This window comes from Manis javanica, chromosome 3 (genome assembly GCF_040802235.1).
Source record: "Manis javanica isolate MJ-LG chromosome 3, MJ_LKY, whole genome shotgun sequence".
In the NCBI taxonomy this organism is placed as follows: Eukaryota; Metazoa; Chordata; class Mammalia; order Pholidota; family Manidae; genus Manis; species Manis javanica.
In genome coordinates this window covers 33,707,869-33,725,592 of record NC_133158.1, presented here as the reverse complement: position 1 = coordinate 33,725,592, position 17,724 = coordinate 33,707,869, and the positions used below count along the sequence as shown (strand labels likewise).

General features: G+C 44.3%; 1 protein-coding gene across 7 annotated transcripts in view; it reads right to left on the bottom strand.

Annotated features, from left to right (window-relative positions):
- The window catches only part of RBSN (rabenosyn, RAB effector), a 52,393-nt gene extending 35,872 nt beyond the window's left edge, over positions 1–16,521 (bottom strand). For 2 of the 7 annotated variants that reach the window (XM_017658162.3, XM_073231076.1), the window contains exons 1-8: positions 16,268–16,507; positions 13,909–14,221; positions 8,055–8,195; positions 5,759–5,859; positions 4,805–4,850; positions 4,528–4,689; positions 2,563–2,804; positions 935–1,005 (exon numbers count right to left, since the gene is read on the bottom strand). In XM_017658162.3, coding sequence (XP_017513651.1) covers positions 935–1,005; positions 2,563–2,804; positions 4,528–4,689; positions 4,805–4,850; positions 5,759–5,859; positions 8,055–8,195; positions 13,909–14,056 — 911 coding nt within the window. In that variant the 5' untranslated portion in view covers positions 14,057–14,221; positions 16,268–16,507. Of the gene's footprint in view, positions 1–934; positions 1,006–2,562; positions 2,805–4,527; positions 4,690–4,804; positions 4,851–5,758; positions 5,860–8,054; positions 8,196–13,908; positions 14,222–14,472; positions 14,634–15,329; positions 16,210–16,267 lie in introns of those variants that run through there. The other 5 variants (XM_017658165.3, XM_017658166.3, XM_017658163.3 and 2 more) reach the window with 5 other exon arrangements.
- Between the last annotated feature and the right edge of the window lie 1,203 nt (positions 16,522–17,724).

Below are 17,724 nucleotides of genomic sequence, written 5' to 3'. Positions count from 1 at the left end.
TGGCCCAGGAACTCCACTCCTAGGTGTATACCCAGGAGAAAAATACATGTCCACAAAAAATGTGTACATGAATATTTAGAGAAGCAAGCCAAAACTGGAAAAACCCACATGTTCACTGATGCACTAATAGATAAACAAAACATGGTCTATCCATACGGTGCACTCAGTACAAACGGAATGAAGCCCTGACCCACACTACTGCAGGGGAGAACCTTGAAAACATTATACTGTGTGAAAGACAGTATATCTTTTACATATATTTATCATATATTTTTCCATTTATTTGAAATGTCCAAAATAGGCAAATCCATAGACAGAAAGTAGACTAGTGGCTGCCAGGGAGAAAAGAAATGAGCTGCTACTGCTAATGGGTAGGGGTTTCCTATTAGGATGATGAAAATGTCTTTGAGTTAGGACAATGGTGATGGTTATACGACCTTGTGAATGTACTAAAACCCACCAGACTGTACTCTTTAAAAGGGTGAATTTTATGGTGCACAAATTCTTTCTTAATTTAAGATAGGAAACAGATGGCAGGCTAAATTTTGCCTGTGGACCAAAGTGTGCCAATCCCTGCCTGGAGGGAAATGCTTGCTCTAAGCCACGGTACCTCAAGGCCACCCTGGGTGATGCGTCCAGCAGGCATCAGCACAGAGTTGTCCTTGCCCTCTTCCAGCTGCTGCACTCAGCAGGGATGCCTACTGTTCAGGGCCCTTCCCACACCCACTGCATCAGAACAGTTGGGGTCACTGGAACATGGCTACATAGGACTATACGTGTGTCACATGGAAATACAGACATGACAAAGATCTCTGCAGTTGGTCACAGAAGAAAAGCATGGCCAGAGATAAGATTTGCATTTTCAGCTATTGCAGAACTGACCTAAAATGCTAGAGAACGGTCACTGCTGGAAAAAAAGAGAGAAATAGCTTACTTTAATGATGCTGCCATCCTGATGTACTCGGGAGCTTTTTGGTCAACTTTCTCCATGCAAAGCTGTAATTTCTAAGAACAAAAATGAAGAGGTGAGTGGTGCTCTCAAAGTACAGGAGAGTCTACCCTGAAGTTATGCTGCATCAACAGAGATGCACTTAAAGTGTACAGTTTTCTAAAATGGAAAAATGCAGAGAGGTTTGGTTTTGTTTGTTTTTATTGTTCTTATCAATTTCCTGATTTAAAGATCTATTTAACAAGCAAAATATCTTGCAGGAAGGAAAGTGAAGGTGAATTTTTGACCAGATGTTTCTGAGAGGAGTAAGGCCTTGCAGGACACAAGCCAATGGAGTTTACGATTACAGAGAAAAGGAATTAGTTGCTACTTTCCTTCTCTGCCAGGTGGTGTAAGATAACAGCACAAGGCATTGCCCAGGGCTGAACACCATTTCTAGTAGCCTGAGTATTTTCACAGTGATTCTAGAAACAAAGCCATTATGCCTTGCAGAGCCATTAACAGTGACAATTCAGTCACCACCAGACAAAAATACATGCAGTCCCCAACTTAGGATGGTCTGACTCATGATTTTTTGACTTTACGATAGTGTGGAAACAACATATTGAGTAGATACTGTACTTTCAATTTTGAATTTTGATCTTTTCTTGGCTAGTGATAAGCAGTATAACAGTCTCTTGTGATGCTGGACAGCGGCAGGTCACAGCTCCCAGGAGGGTGAACAACTGATATACTTATAACCATTCTGTCTCCAGATAGCCATTCTGTTTCTCAATAAATTACATGAGATATTCAACTTTATTGTAATACATGCTTCATGTTAGATGTTTTTGCCAACGTGTCCCGAGCATGTTTAAGGTAGGCCAGGCTAAGCTGTGATGCTCCATAGGTTAGCTGTATTAAATGCACTTCAATTTACAGTATTTCCAATTTACAGGGAATTATGTTTATCAGGACATAACCCCATCATGAGACCAAGATCTGTACTCTCTTCCTCTGCTCAGTTTTGTACAAGCTGCTTCCTCTGCCCTGGCTGAGCTCATCTCCTACCAGCTCCCGGCCCCAGCCCCAGCCCCACTGGCTAATCATCCCAGCTGGCAGGTCTCACCTGGCATTAGGAGGCCAAACCAGTGTCATTCAGAAGGACTCTAAATCCCATGTTTTTTGACTCCCAAAGTGTGCACTTACCAGAGATGTTCTGGCACCGCTGGTGGTAACTAGAGTTGAGGCAACTGAATGGACTTAAAGGGGCAGCACTCAAGTTTTAAGTTTCCTTATACCAGCTCCAGCCTCTGCCCTCACCCACAGAACCTGTCCGCACTGCACAGCAACCATTCTTCCTCCCCAAGCCCTTGGGCCGCCAAAGCCTCCAACCTCCTGCTTTCAAGTGGGCGAGGAAGGGTGAGGAAACAAGTTTGCTGCAACACACCCAGGATGACTCTGTGACTCACCCTGGGCGCTAGCTAGGAAATCATGATGGCCCTTTCACAGAAACTAAAAATGACTTACAGGGACAACCTAAAGCATTCTCCAAAATCTGCAGCCATGTACTTGCTGAACAGCCAAGAGTGCCCCGCAAGTCAGACCCAGGGCAGCACCCGGGGAGCCATCACCTCGTAGAGCTTCACAATATCGGGACTGTGCTCCCTCTCGTCCAGCTGCTGCTCCCTCTTGAGCAGCGTGCCCTTGCAGTGCGCGCAGCAGCGGATGTGGTCATCGTCCTTCTCGTCCAGGACGGAGCTCACACTGCTCAGGCTGCTGATGCTACCCCGGCGGGAGCCCTGGACGCTGCTGGGTGACTGGCTGGGGCTGGTGTGGGTGCTCAGGGAGTCCTTGCTGGCACTGGTGAGCTTGTCTGTAAAGCACACAGGACAGGCAGCAGTTAGCCCGCAGCCTCCAGGGACCCCACTCCCCTCAACAGCAGGGGAGTCCAGTTGCATCCGGCTCTGCCCACCCCGGCGAGCAGCTCCCCACCCTCCACCTACTGAGGTCAGGCTCTAGGTGGGAGGGTCTTCCACTGCCGGACAGCCTACGACTATCTGTCTTTGGGCTCTGAGACCCCTCACCTGTCCTTACCACCTAAGGCCCTCCTCTGCTGGCCATGACTCTGACACAATCCATGCTGTCCCCAGACGGTACCAACAAGTTTCTCCCCTTTCCAAAGCTCAGAGCAGAGGGCAGCCCTCCCCTGTTCCTTGAGGCAAAAACAACTGCCCTTCCTACAGTTCCTACCACATCACCCCTCCCAGAGGACTCTCCACCTTCTCCCATATGACACTTGTATGTAGCCCCAAGCTGCCTGAGGCATCTATGACTCTGTGAGTAGAAACTGCGTCTCATACATACTTGTATCCTACATATCCAACTGGACCAGAGCAGACCTAGTAAGTGTCAGTCAATTAGCCCAAGAGAAGAAAGGTGAATGGTGTCCGAAACACAGCTTATGACGTAAGCTAGATGAGACAGGGAGCAAGAGACAGTATCAAGGGAATGTGTGCCCACTGGGGGCAAGCACTGGATGGAGGAAGCCTTGCTTCTGCCTCATGTTGTCTGGAGGCTCTGAAGCCAGTAGCATGTGCCAAGTTGGCAGAACTCTCCAGGATTGCAAAACCACTCCAGATGCCCCAGGACTGGCCACGAGCCCAAGATCATCCTGAGCAACTTTTAAACAGCTGATTTCACAGTTCTGGCCCATCTGATTCCACCTGACTTGTGTAGCCTCATTCCCACCATTCTCAAACAGGTCCTCTACACACCCCATTCTCCTCACTCACCCACGCCCTTCCCAGGCCTCCCACAAGCCATGTCCTCACTCCTGCTCCTCCCTCTGCCCACAGTGCTGCCAACCTCCGCAATCCCAGCCACCTTCAGCAGCATCCTCAAATATCACTCCCCTACCCCAAGCATCTATGTTCCCACTCTCCCCCAACCCCAAGGCACTCATTGTCTCTCATATTATGACATTATGGTCTTTTCCATAGTACAGGAAGCTATTCGTGGCTTTTTTCTCAAAGGAAAGGACTAGCCTGCTGCTCAGTTTTGAAGACTCCCTCCTAGACTCCTCTCAAGGCTTCCACCTGCCACTTCCAAGCACAGCTGACCAACATTTATCCTAGTGTCTGCCACAACTTCTGTCATCATACTTAACTCTTTATAAGCAATTGTTTGTAAGTCGTGTTCCTGTTAGATGCAGGACCACTTGGAGGATGCCTTCTGGACTGGATGTGGGCAAACATCACTTGCAAGCCAAGTCTGGCCTGTTTTTGTATGGTCCCTGACCTAAGTATGGTGTTTACATTTTTAAAGGCATAGTTTATAAAAAGAAGAAGAAATGTCACAGAGAGCTTAAACTATTTACTATTTGACCTTTTGCAAAAAAATTTGCCAACCTCTGTTACAGACCATTGTATCCCTGGTTCCTAGCATAGTGCTTCACCTAAGTGAGTTTTATGGAATCAACAAGTGAATGAATGAGATCCCACAGGTCATTCATTGAAACAAAAAGGTTCACAAAATCACTAGCAAGCAGCTAGTCTCAGGAGGAGACCAAGGTCCAGGCTGGCACCCACATGACCTACTTGCCAAGGGAAGGCTGATGAGCTCCGAGCACTTCTTGCACATAATGGACCCACAGAGGCGGCAGTGGTGCCGGCGGTGCCGGATGCTGAACTTGCTCCCACAGTCTGGGCAGAAAGGGACATCCTGATCGTTCACCCAAGGCACCACAGACTTTTCTATGGCTTCAGAAAGAACAAAACAAAAAACTCAAACGAATAAAAAAGCAAAACATTTTAAAAAGGAATTTGGTCAGATACAAATAACACAGAAGGAATGTGAGCAGAGCTCTAGAGGTACCTCGGATCTTGGTGGACTCAGTATTCATTCTGTCAAAGGCAGTGAGCTGGCGAGGAGAAAACAGTGTCCAGGGGCATTAATCAGGAGACATATACACCCTCCCCAACAAGACACACCAAGAGGAATGAGCATATCTGCCTTTCTCCAGTCTCATCCCCAAGCCCACAGAGTCTGAGAAGCAATTTCACGTGACAGAGTCTCAGCTTTGCATCTAGAAGGCGCCTTCCTTCTCATGACCCACTTCCAACCTCTTTAGTGTCAGTTACTCACTTAAACAATAACTAGGGATAGACAAGGATATGGTGGGGACAAGCTACTGAAAGCAGCACAGACTCCCGATCTCCATGCTCCCCCTGGGTAACAAAACAGGCCATCTACCTCTGCGCTACTACAAAGCACACCTAAAGAACTGTACTTATGGTTGCTACCAGGCCCATCACACAATCCAGCTTATACACAACAGGCGTTTCCAGGATCAAGGTAAAACAGTGATCAAGACATTGGAGACACACTCTCCCACCTCAGGACAAGAAGATCCCAGGCAGGATCCTCCCACCCACTACACCTGCCCTGCTGACTACTCCTCACACACCTGGTCGGTCACCAGCGTCTGTTTGCTGCCAAATACTACCATACACTGTGCCCCACTGTGTGACTGGGCCTGGGACACCCAAAAGAGGAAAGAATCTGAAGGTGGAAAGGGTTTCCAGCAGCCAGAGAGGCTTCATGGGAAGGAAAAGGGAAGCTGGATATGTGGCAGGTTTGTGGACCTGGGCCATGCCCTTCAGGAAACCCAGCCCAGGCTTACATGTTGCCTGTACTCTGTGGGTAGGTCATTTCCTGTCAGCGTCAGATACACAGGACATACACAACACCTGCTGCACAAATGTAATTCTTCCCCCACAAGAAGTTCATACTTGCAGAAAAAAAGGGTTTTAAGAGAACAAAATTTACCTTCTCTAATCTGATTATTAATTTATTGACTTCAACAACGTAGTGGTCAATTCTGGCAGCTCGATGTTTTTTGAAGTCAGAAAGATGGCTTCTGATAGCACCTAGGAGAGAAGGTGGGAAGATGACTTGTCATTCCTCTAAGGAAGCCTCTCTACCTTGCTGCTTACCCTCAATACATTTCAAAAGCAAGTAAAAACCTTGAGATTTGAGGGTTTTGCTACAAATTCAAAAACTGGAAAAGCAAATGGAAGGAAACTTGCTAAAATGTCAACTATGGTTGCCTTGGAGGCCACAAGTGCAATATGAGAGAGCTCAGAGTACAGCAGATAAGAACTTGGGCTCTAGAACCAGCCGGGCTCAAGTTTCAATTCTGCCACACACTGTGTGACCTTGTACCTTCCTTAACTTCTCTGTAACTTGGAGTACTCATCTATAAAATGGGGATGACAACAGTACCTACTCCACAGGGCTGTTACGAGGATTAAATAGGTTAAAGTTTATAAAGCCCTTCAAACACTGCCTGGCACAAGAATTTTTGTTAAAAAGAGCAGTGACATGGGCGATTTTAAAAAATCTCTCATACTTTGCCGTACTTTCCAAAGTTGGTACAATGTGTTTTTCATCAGAATAAAAACAATCCTTCTCAAAACAGCCAAGAAAATGTAAATGCTAATAGATGCCCATTTAGCTAGTTAAACTGGTACCTTCCTTGGTCCAGCAGCCAAGACCCAGGACAAACCTCCTCACACAAATGGAACCAAGGAGCTTGTCTTTCTGAATATCTGGAATAGCTCTTATTCAGTTTCACCTCTTCCAGAAAACCAGCCCTGCCCTCTTCCCTTCCCAGGACTTGTTCACCTCCTCCTCCCAATGATGGCCTATTCATTTATATTACTGTCCCATATCTGTAATGTCTCACATGCTACACTCTGAACCATCCACAAGTCTCTTCTTCCCTAACCGCACTCTAACATCTAATTAAATTTTAGTTTTGAATTCTTAGGGGTGACTGTAAATATTAACTTCTAACATTTGCCATTCACTGGCCCTTTCACAATCTGTGACTTCCTTCAGCTCTTGAAACAGGCAAGCTAAGCTAATCAGAAAATCACCCTGATAATTTAATATTGGCAATCATAAGATATCAAAAAGCTAGTAAGAATTCACAAGCCTGAAATTTCACCTTCATGTTTCTAATTGGTTTCACACATAACTAATAATTATATGTGTATAGTATTCTTTTTAAACCCATTTTCTCCTGCCATGATTACAATGTGTAGCCACTGCCCACATGTGGAGACTAAGCACTTAAAATGTGACTAGTGTGTGGTTGAGAAACTGACTTTAATTTTATTTAATTACTTAGATTTAAATAGCCATATATAGTAAGCAGCTCTCACACTGGTCTCTCCTTATCCAAAAGGATACTTTCCATAGTGGCACTTAAAGAATATGACCGGCGACCCTGAGTAAATATCACTGCCTTTCTTAGAGCCTGTCTCCTCATGTATAAATGGGAATTAGCATCCCCACCCATTCTACCTCATGAGGCTTTTGTGAAAGGGCCACAACATAATGAGTAAGGAATATAACAAAGTACTATGAAGAATCATTACTTATCTGTTGCATGGATAGAAAACATTGTATGAATGACTGTCATCATTCAACAGTTAAAGGCCATGTAAGATTTGCTAGTTCAACTCTGGGTGGCATGATCCCCTCTGGTAACAGCTTTACTGAGATATTGTTCACATACAAACAATCCACCTTTTAAAACATACAGATTTAATGTTTTTTAATATACTCACAGAATTATGCAACCATCACCAAAATAAATTTTAGAACATTTTCATCACCCCAAAAGGATGACTATTTTGAAAGTAAGTAGATACCATAGTTCTGTGTTTCAGAAAATTAAGCTGCAAACCAGTGCTTCTCACTAGGCAGGTAACATCATTTGTGTGAAGATAGAGACCAGTCACTGGACTCTGCCTGGGCTGATGTCAGACACCTGGATTCCTACCTCAGTTCTGCAGCTTCGCAGCTGTTTGGCCCTGAGCAGGCCCCCACGAAGGCAGTGAGGATGAAATGAGAGCACACCTGTACAGCACGTAATGCAGGGGCTGACACACAGCAGATGCTCAGCTCATTCTCGCCTATTTCCTTCCCCAGCTAGGACATAAGGTCCAAGGATGCTTAGACCATTCTGCTTTACTAGGCCCCCTCTTAAGACATTACCTAGAACATACAGATGTTCAATATACATCTGCTGAATGAATGAATAGATTTTTCTTACCCAGCTCCTGGGGTTCCCACATGTAAGGGTCCACCCCTCCATAGCTGAAAGACTCATATCCTTGGCTCCCCGATTCTGCTCGGTCATCTCCTTCTCGCTTCAACAGCCTGTTCTTTGCTTTCTTAGCCTTCTGGACAAAACCTTGAAAAACGGAACACCATTAAATGAACCCATGAAGAAGACCTCATAAAGTTGAGAAAAATCTCAAAATGTAAGAGTTGATGAAATAATTAGACTTTGCTTAAAAATGCTCAGGAAGTTTACTTCCAGGATGGGCTTCAGCCAAGGCAACACCCCTGAGCTGGTGTTCCCCATACTCCTTAACTGTACACAGAGTTCTTCCCCACTCACTCATGAAAGCATGTCTGAGAATACTGACAAGAAGCTGCAAGAAGCAGGTATAACACCTACAACATAACACACAGGAAACTAGACTTGGTAAGAAGAGAAAAATGAATGTTTTTCTGGATTCCTTGTCTGTACCAGGTGCAAAGCAAAGTGCTTTCAAATACATTATACCAGTCCATGCTCACATTATGAGGCAGGCTGTATCCCTACTTAAAAATGAGGACATGACATTAAAGAGGGGGAATAACTTGCTTCACCCAGATCAGAGCAGACAGGCAGCAGGGCTGGGACTGGAGACCTCACCTGTCCGAGATGAGAGTGCCAGCTCTCCCGAGCCATCACTGGCTCAAACACTGTGCCTCTGCAGAATGGCGTTCTGCCCCCCGTACTGCAGTAAGAGGCCCATTACAATGGACTAACAGTCAACTGGGGGGGGGGGCAGAAAAAGAATCTTGATTCTAAGTTGCTCTTATTAAGGTTCTTAAATCTTGGGTGACTGCTACCCCTTTCTGCAACTAAAATCTAGTACAAAATATGATTTAATACAAAATGATAAAATTTCTTGTACATTAATAAATACTTCATGAAATTCCCATGATTTTAAAGTGCTCTGTTGTTTGGATAACATTAAAAACACTCCCATAGCTTTTCAAATATCTAAGTAAATGCAAATACAGAGGGGCTAGTAGGCAGGGGGTGAAACTGATAAGGTTCTAAATAGGTCTTTGTTAGAAAGTCAAGGTAATAATAAGCAAACTGCCTGATTATCTGTCACTCTGGGAGGGCTTTCTTCAAATGGATATGTTAGGTCCACCAGTACTAAAGGACATCCTCTAAAACGCTTACAGTGGTTTTTTAACAACAGGGGAGAGGAAACTGCCTGGTGTAAACAAAGGATCTAGCACACAGGAAAATGAAGTTAGCAAACACCAATTCATTTTTGCAAACAAGACTAAACTGTCGAGGTAAACAAGCAGTCCATGATGTTTAACTACTTTATGAGGCACAGAAAAACTGCCTGGCAACCTTCCCAGGGTGGGTGTAGCCCTTCAAAAGGGGGCCAATTAAGAACAATCCCGTATGTTTTTAAAAACACAAAGCAGAAGCCACAGTTAATTTTTCAACCACCTTGTCTTATACTTACTATACATGTGTTAAACTGACGCTGAACCAAGGCTGGGGGCCCAAACTCACCTACCACTTTTCCGTAATGACAAGTTTCTATTCTCTTTTTTAAACTGCCTCTAACACCTGATACCAAGGTTTGCTCTTTCGGCTTTAACATTTCACTTGCTGAAACTACCAATGTCATAAAATTTCTAAGAATCAAAGGACCAAATGAAGTAATCTTATCTTTAAAGGACTTTTCAAAAATATTTGATGTCCTTTAAAACTTGACTTTTTTGATTCTGAAACACAGAAGACTGTAACACAAGCAAGAATTTGTTCCTCACTAAAGAAGTGGTCATTAACAATACTAAAGGAATGCAATTAACAGTACTAAAGGAATAAATTAACCCAATCTTGGTTCTTCTGAGAGAGATGGGGGAAAAAACCAAGAGAATCAGTATAGAGGGCAAGTACCTCAACATAATAAAGGCCATATATGACAAACCCACAGCCAACATCATACTGAAGAGTGAGAAGCTGAAAGCTTTTCCTTTAAGATTGGGAACAAGACAAGGACGCCAACTCTCCCTACTTCTATTCAACATAGTACTGGAGGTCTTAACCAACGCAATCAGACAACACAAAGAAATAAAAGACATCCCAATCGGCAAGGAAGAAGTTAAACTGTCCCTGTTTGCAAATGACATGATATTGTACATAAAAATCCCTAAAGAATCCACTCCAAAACTACCAGATCTAATATCTGAATTCAGCAAAGTTGCAGGATACAAAATTAATACACAGAAATCTGTTGCTTTCCTATACACTAACAATGAACTAGCAGAAAGAGAAATCAGAAAAACAATTCCATTCAGAATTGCATCAAAAAGAATAAAATGCCTAGGAATAAACCTAACCAAGGAAGTGAAAGACTTATACTCTGAAAACTACAAGACACTCATGAGAGAAATTAAAGAAGATACCAATAAATGGAAACACATCCCATGCTCATGGATAGGAAGAATTAATATGGTCAAAACGGCCATCCTGCCTAAAGCAATCTACAGATTCAATGCAATCCCTATCAAAATACCAACAGCACTCTTCAATGAACAAGAGCAAATAGTTCTAAAATTCATATGGAACCACAAAAGACCCCGAATAGCCAAAGCAATTCTGAGAAGGAAGAATCAAGTGGGGGGGATTATGCTCCCCCACTCTGAGCTCTACTACAGAGCCATGGTAATCAAGACAATTTGGTACTGGCACAAGAATAAACCCATAGACCAATGGAACAGACTAGAGAGCCCAGATATAAACGCAAGCATATATGGTCAATTAATATATGATAAAGGAGCCATGAACATACAATAGGGAATGAGAGTCTCTTCCACAGATGGTGCTGGCAAAACTGGACAGCTACATGTAAGAGAATGAAACTGGATAACTGTCTAGCCTCATACACAAAGTAAACTCAAAATGGATCAAAGACCTGAATGTAAGTCATGAAACCATAAAACTCTTAGAAGAAAACATAGGCAAAACTCTCTTGAATATAAACATGAACAACTTCTTCATGAACATATCTCCACAGGCAAGGGAAACAGAAGCAAAAATGAACAAGTGGGACTATATCAAACTAAAAAGCTTCTGTACAGCAAAGGACACCATCAGTAGAACAAAAAGGCATTCTACAGTATGGGAAAATATATTCATAAATGACAGATCCGATAAGGGGTTGACATCCAAAATATACAAAGAGCTCATGCACCTCAACAAATAAAAAGCAAATAATCCAATTAAAAAATGGGCAGAGGACCTAAACAGACACTTCACCAAAGAAGAAATTCAGATGGCCAACAGGCACATGAAAAGATGCTCCGCATAACTAATTATCAGGGAAATGCAAATTCGAACCACTATGAGATATCACATTACAACAGTTAGGATGGCCAACATACTAGGAACAACAAATGCTGGTGAGAATGTGGAGAAAGGGGAACCCTCCTACACTGCTGGTGGGAATGTAAACTAGTTCAACTGTTGTGGAAAGCAGTATGGAGGTTCCTCAAGAAACTCAAAATAGAAATACCATTTGACCCAGGAATTCCACTCCTAGGAATTTACCCAAAGAAAACAACTTCTCAGATTCAAAAAGACATGTGCACCCCTATGTTTATGCAGTAGTATTTACAATAGCCAAGATATGAAAGCAACCTAAGTGTCCATCAGTAGATGAACAGATAAAGAAGATGTGGTACATTTATACAATGGAATACTATTCAGCCATAAGAAAGAAACAAATCCTACCATTTGCAACAACATGGATGGAGCTAGAGGGTATTATGCTCAGTGAAATAAGTCAGAGAAAGACAAATACCAAATGATTTCCCTCATTTGTGAAGTACAACAACAAAGCAAAACTGAAGGAACAAAACAATAGCAGAGTCACAGACTCCAAGAAGGGACTAGCAGTTACCAAAGGGGAGGGATGGGGGAGGGTGTGTGTGGGAAGGGAGGGAGAAGGGGATTGGGGGGGATCATGATTGGTGCACACAGTATGTGTGGGGTCACAGGGAAGACAGTATGGCTCAGAGAAGACAAATAGGGACTCTGTGGCATCTTTTTACACTGATGGACAGTGACTGCAATGGGGTATGGGTGGTGCTTGATAATAAGGGTGAATTTAATAACCACATTGTTTTTCTTCTGAAACCTTCATAAGAGTGTATATCAATGATACCTTAATAGAAAAAAAAAACAAGAGAATCAAATCCTTTCAGGTTTATTTCACAAGGAACAAAATTTCCATTCTAGTAGTCTTTAAATAGATTTCCCTATTATTCCCTAAATAACCTTAAACATTTTTCCTCTACTAAAAGGGTCATCTCAGGAATCTGAGGATATTCTTTAACCTCTCTACCCACTGACATCAAGAGTCTTAGTGATATCATGGTATATGACTCAGTCCAGCTGATATTAAGACTGGACACTCACTGAAAATCATGCAAGCCCTTCAATTATCCCAGGAAACTCAGATAATTGGTCTGTTTTCCAGTTGCATGCTTTGACTGGAATACAGAGCCTATATCATCAGCGATACCATGTGGAAGGAACAGCACTTGACTAGCTCTGCCAATTCCTGTGTGACCTTGCATAAGTCACTCAACATCTCTGTAAATGAGACCAACCATCTTTCTCTAAGGTTGCTGGAAGAGTCAAATGAAATAATCATGTGTATGAAAAAACTCTGAAAACTATAAAGCACAAAACTTTTTTTTTTTGCCTCCTAGTAGCTCCAGCTCTGCTCCAGCTTTATAGGCAAAAGTCACCTCATCCACCACAGCCCAAAGGATTTGAAAAATGTTTGACATTGTCATGATTTTTTGGACAGAACTGAGAAATATTAATGCTTTCAACAACTCTTTCTTTCTGAACTGAAAAGTGACACATGGAATGCTACTATTTGATTACAGGGTACACGTGACTCAAACGTGTGAAGCCAAAGTCCACTTTGGAATACATGATCAGTTCTTTCTCTCCCACCCAACAAAGTACTGTGCATATAGCACCCAGACCTTTCTAATCTCAGTCCTTTCTCTCCCACCCAACAAAGTACTGTGCATATAGCACCCAGACCTTTCTAATCTCACTGCCTTCAGAAATGCTGCTGGCTGTAAGAAGCAGGCTAGCTGAATCACTAGAGAAGGTTCCAGAGCAGCAGCAGCATATTTAGGAATTAGAAGCTGAAGTCTAGGAAATGAACACTATGTATAGTCAAAATTACTTTGAAAAATTATTTACAGAAACACTCCAGGACCTCAGCCCTTGTAAGCTCAAAAACCAAATTTTAACCTTTTGGGTTGTTTCTCCTTGCTTTCAACTATGACCTTCCTTTTCCTGGGCTGCAGAGGACAAGGTCTACTGGGGGAAGGAAAGATGACAGGAAGGCTTGGGTTTGTGGCAGGTTGATGGGTGCACAGTGTGCCTCCATTTTCAGAGCAAAAGCAAAGAATTTCACTCCAAAATCCCCTTAGGCTGGCAGTTAGATAATTCAAACAGTCTAGCAAGAAACAGCAGGGCACAGTAACATTTAGTAGGTTCAAAGCCAGATTCTGCCTCACTGTGTGACTTAGGCAAGTTATCTAATCTCTCTCTGTCTGATGAAATGGGGCTCATAGTCAGTCATTGTGAGGATTAAATGAAGTTAACACATGGGAAGACTCTGAGCAATGCCTGGCACACAGTAAGCACTAGATATATGTTCACTACTATTACTATTAATTTGCTATTGTTTATCATGTTCTGGTGGCAACATGGATGCCAATGAAAACCATCCCGTGAGTTAAAGCTCCCACTGACAGAATGGGATAAGCAAAAAATCCTCGCCTCTTACTTTTAATTTGCCCTTTGACATCACGGTCTTCCCCAGAGTGCTCTTCCTCATAGTGTGACTGAAGCTGATAGAAAGACTGCAGGTCCTTCAGGCACAAAGGGCAAAGGAAGCCCTCTCTCACTTCCCCTGGGTCATCCAGAGAAGCCATGGTAGTGTCCCTCTCAACCCCCACAAGGCAGGGGCTTCATGCCAAGAGTCAGCTTGATTCTTCTGCAGTGGCCTAGGGTTGCTGCAGCATTAGCCTAACCAAGCAGCACACAGATGATGGAGAAGCTGCATCGTGGTCTCCTCATCCTCTGAATCAGGAGAAGCCCTGAGACAGGAAAGAGGAGGGGAAAAAATCAATTCAGGCAAATTAGCAGCAACTGAAAACTTTCTTGATTCTTTTCACAATTAAGCAAAGGTATTTAATGTTTTTTCTGTGCAAATCCTTAGACCAAAATACAAAAACTTTTAAGATATATAGGAACATCATTGGACAATGGCAACTCAAAGAAGTCGAGAGCACAGTTCCTTGAAGGTAAGAAAAAAACAAATTCAACTTCAACAGCAAAGACAACATACCAACCAATTCCCTAAATTCATTCCAAATGGTCCAACTTCATAACTTGCATGCTACTTTAGCCACTGGAGAAATGTCTGAAGTACTTATCAACATGCAGAGTTTTTGTTTGACTCTCTTCACCTTGATCATTTATTCAACCTCATGTATTGTGCTCTTGCACCTGTACCAAAAATGCAACGATGAAAAAGAGATTGTGTCTGGCCTAAAAACCAAACCAAACCAAACCAAACCAAAAAAATCTCAACCTCAGTTTCAGGAAGAGCATAAGAAACCTAGTCAGTCAAAAAGAAAAATCTATTTCACACTCCAGTAGGACTGGAAAATGGTACAGCCACTTTGGAAAATAGTTACAGCTGAGCAACCCCTCAAAAGGTTAAAGAGTTAACACAGGACCCAACAACTCCACCCAAGAGGTATGACGATACATGTCACACAAAAACTTGTACACAACTCACATTTGTAGAGCACTTTCTCTCCTGTGACCTTTACTAGAGTTTTTAAACCAGCAAGTGACAGTTGAGCAGCAGCCTAACAGACTCACTGCTTTAAAAAGAAAAGGACTCGGTGCTTAAACAATTCAGGGCTTAATAAATTACACTTTCAGTTTTACTGGACTGTGGCGAAGTTACTTCCAATGTCACCTAAGAAAAACTCCTGGCCATTGGGAGAACCTATATAAAACCATTCCACAGAAGCAGAGAAATTTCTCCCCAAGCCCCTGAGGCCCCAAATCACAGTAGAGAGGTGAGAGAGACCGTGTGACCCTCGGCTTTGAGAGAGTCACTGAGGGGAGACCTCCCAGGTCTCAAAACTTAAGGGTGGTGGTGAAATGAAACACTAGGTCCCTGGTTTTTACCTCTAAGAAATCCAGTGACTGTACACGTGCCGATGTCAGCCCCGTTTCCAGATGCTCGCTTAAAGAGAAGCTCCAGTTCCCTTCCAAACCAATGGTTCTTCTGACTCCCTGACTCCCAAAGCCCCCTTCCTTCCCACTACTCACCCCTCACAACCACAAATTAAACACATACACACCCTTCACATCTCAACCCAACCTCGCTTCCTTAAGGAAATGTCTCTTACTTGAATTCTCCCATGGGCCTGCCCGGCTCTTTTCCTTCACATTATTTACCCCAATTTATAATCATAAGCATATAAAATTACTAAATACATAAGACTAAACTCTGTGAGGGCAGAGACTGCCTGTTTTCCCCGCCAGGCCCAGGGTCTAGGCCTGGGCCTGGCACGAACCTCGAAGCAACGCCATACAGCTCCACGAATGAATGAATGAACTGTAAATTCATATAACCACACACCCACCACAAACCAAAGAAATCTACTGCAAACCACCGAGCCAGACCCCACAACGATAACACAGGCAAGCCCCGCACACCCTAACCCAAGTAAAAAATAAAAATAAAATCTACATATGCTGCAACTCTAGGTCCGGCACAGATGCTACCCTGCTACGTACCTCACAGAAACACATTCCACTCATGACGGCCTCACGAGAGCACACAACCACCCTCCACATAAATCGGCACGACTGTGCACACGTCGTGTAACACACGACACGAAAGAGCAGACGTGACAACGCCACCAATTGCACCGACGCCACACAAAACCCTATCAACAACTCCGCACAAACTCAGAGCCTATAACGTCTCAACCTAAAGCAACTAGAGAACCAAACACTCCACCCGGGAGACAGCCACCCGCCCACCCATCAGCCGCATAACCAAATACAACCGCACCCACCCGCGGGCCCGCGCACCCACACAACCAGAGCCCAGTCACCTCACGCACACGGCGGCGGCACGGCCGAGGCCCCATCTCCCACCGCGCACGTCACACACACGCCCCCCACACTCGCGGCCGCCGTGTACGTTCCTGCGGGCAGCCGCGTCCCTGCCGCTCAGCCCGGCGCGGCCCCCTGTACCCGGCAGGGCTCCCGCGGCGGCCCAGGCCCGCCCGCTGTCCGCCCCGGCCCTGGGCCTCCGCGGTCTCTCACGCAGCCGCGGCCCAGCCCCCCCACCTCCATCGGTTGCTCGGCGCTCGGCAGGCGCGCCTGCGGCGGTGCCGAAACCGGAAAGCAGGCTGACAAACGCCCGTCGAGCGCCGAGTCTTCGAGGCAAGAAGTGGGCGGGGCTGATTCCTGCGGCGCGGGGAGGTTTGGGGAGGCCGGGAGGTGTTCCGCGCCGGCGCGGTGTGGGAACCCCCCGTTTGGGGCGCTGCGGTATTGCTCCGCTGCGGTCCCAGGTCGTTACCCGCAGCGCGGCTTGCTCCCCAACTCATCGTGCAGGTGGGAAAACTGAAACCTCTGGTTTTTTTAGCTCTTGACCAAGTGCGAAGGACTGGGGCACCGAGAGCTCTTTAACGCTTCCTCCCCACCCCCAGCAGCAGGTCTAATTTAATTTGAGTTTAAATTCCTGAGAGCTAGAGATGACAGGAATATTCTGGAGACGTGGAGGATGTGGAAAGATCTGGAATACAACCACATTAGAGTGGGGACTTGGAATCAGAGGGCGTGTCCCGCTGGTGGGTGTACAGTGTGGTCAAATCTGTGGTAGCTCTGTGGCATTTTCAAATGTAAATCAAAACCACTAGGAGGTATCCTCTTACACCTGTCAGAATGGCTACTACTAAAAAGACATGAGCTGGTTGTTGGTGAGGATATGGAGAAAAGAGAACCCTTGTGCACCGCTGGGAATGTCAGCTGGTGCAGCCACTATGGAAAACTGTAGGGATTCTTCAAAGAATTAAAAATAGGAATACCATATGATCCAGCAGTCCCACTTTTGGGTGTTTATCCAAAGAAAATGGAAATACTAATGCAGAAAGATATATGCATCCCACCACTGTGTTCACTGCAGCATTTTTTATAGTAGCTAAGATGTGGAGATGACCTTTGTCCATGGATGGATGAATGGATAAATAAAATGTGGTAGATACATATAAATGGAATATTATTCAGCCATGAAAAAGAATGAAAAGTTGCCATTTGCAATGACAGAAGTAGATTTTGAAGGCACTATGTTAAGTGAAATAATCCAGAGAAAGACAAATGCCTTAGGCTCTCAGTTATATGTGGAAATAAAAAAAACAAACAAAAGCCAAGCTTGTAGATAAAGAAAACAGATTGGTGGTTGCCAGGGGTGGTGGAGGGTGGGTCCTTAACACTGCTCTGACTGGACAGCAGCACTGATTCTACAACTAGCACTGGGCCTCCATCACCTCCCATGTAAGCACGTGGG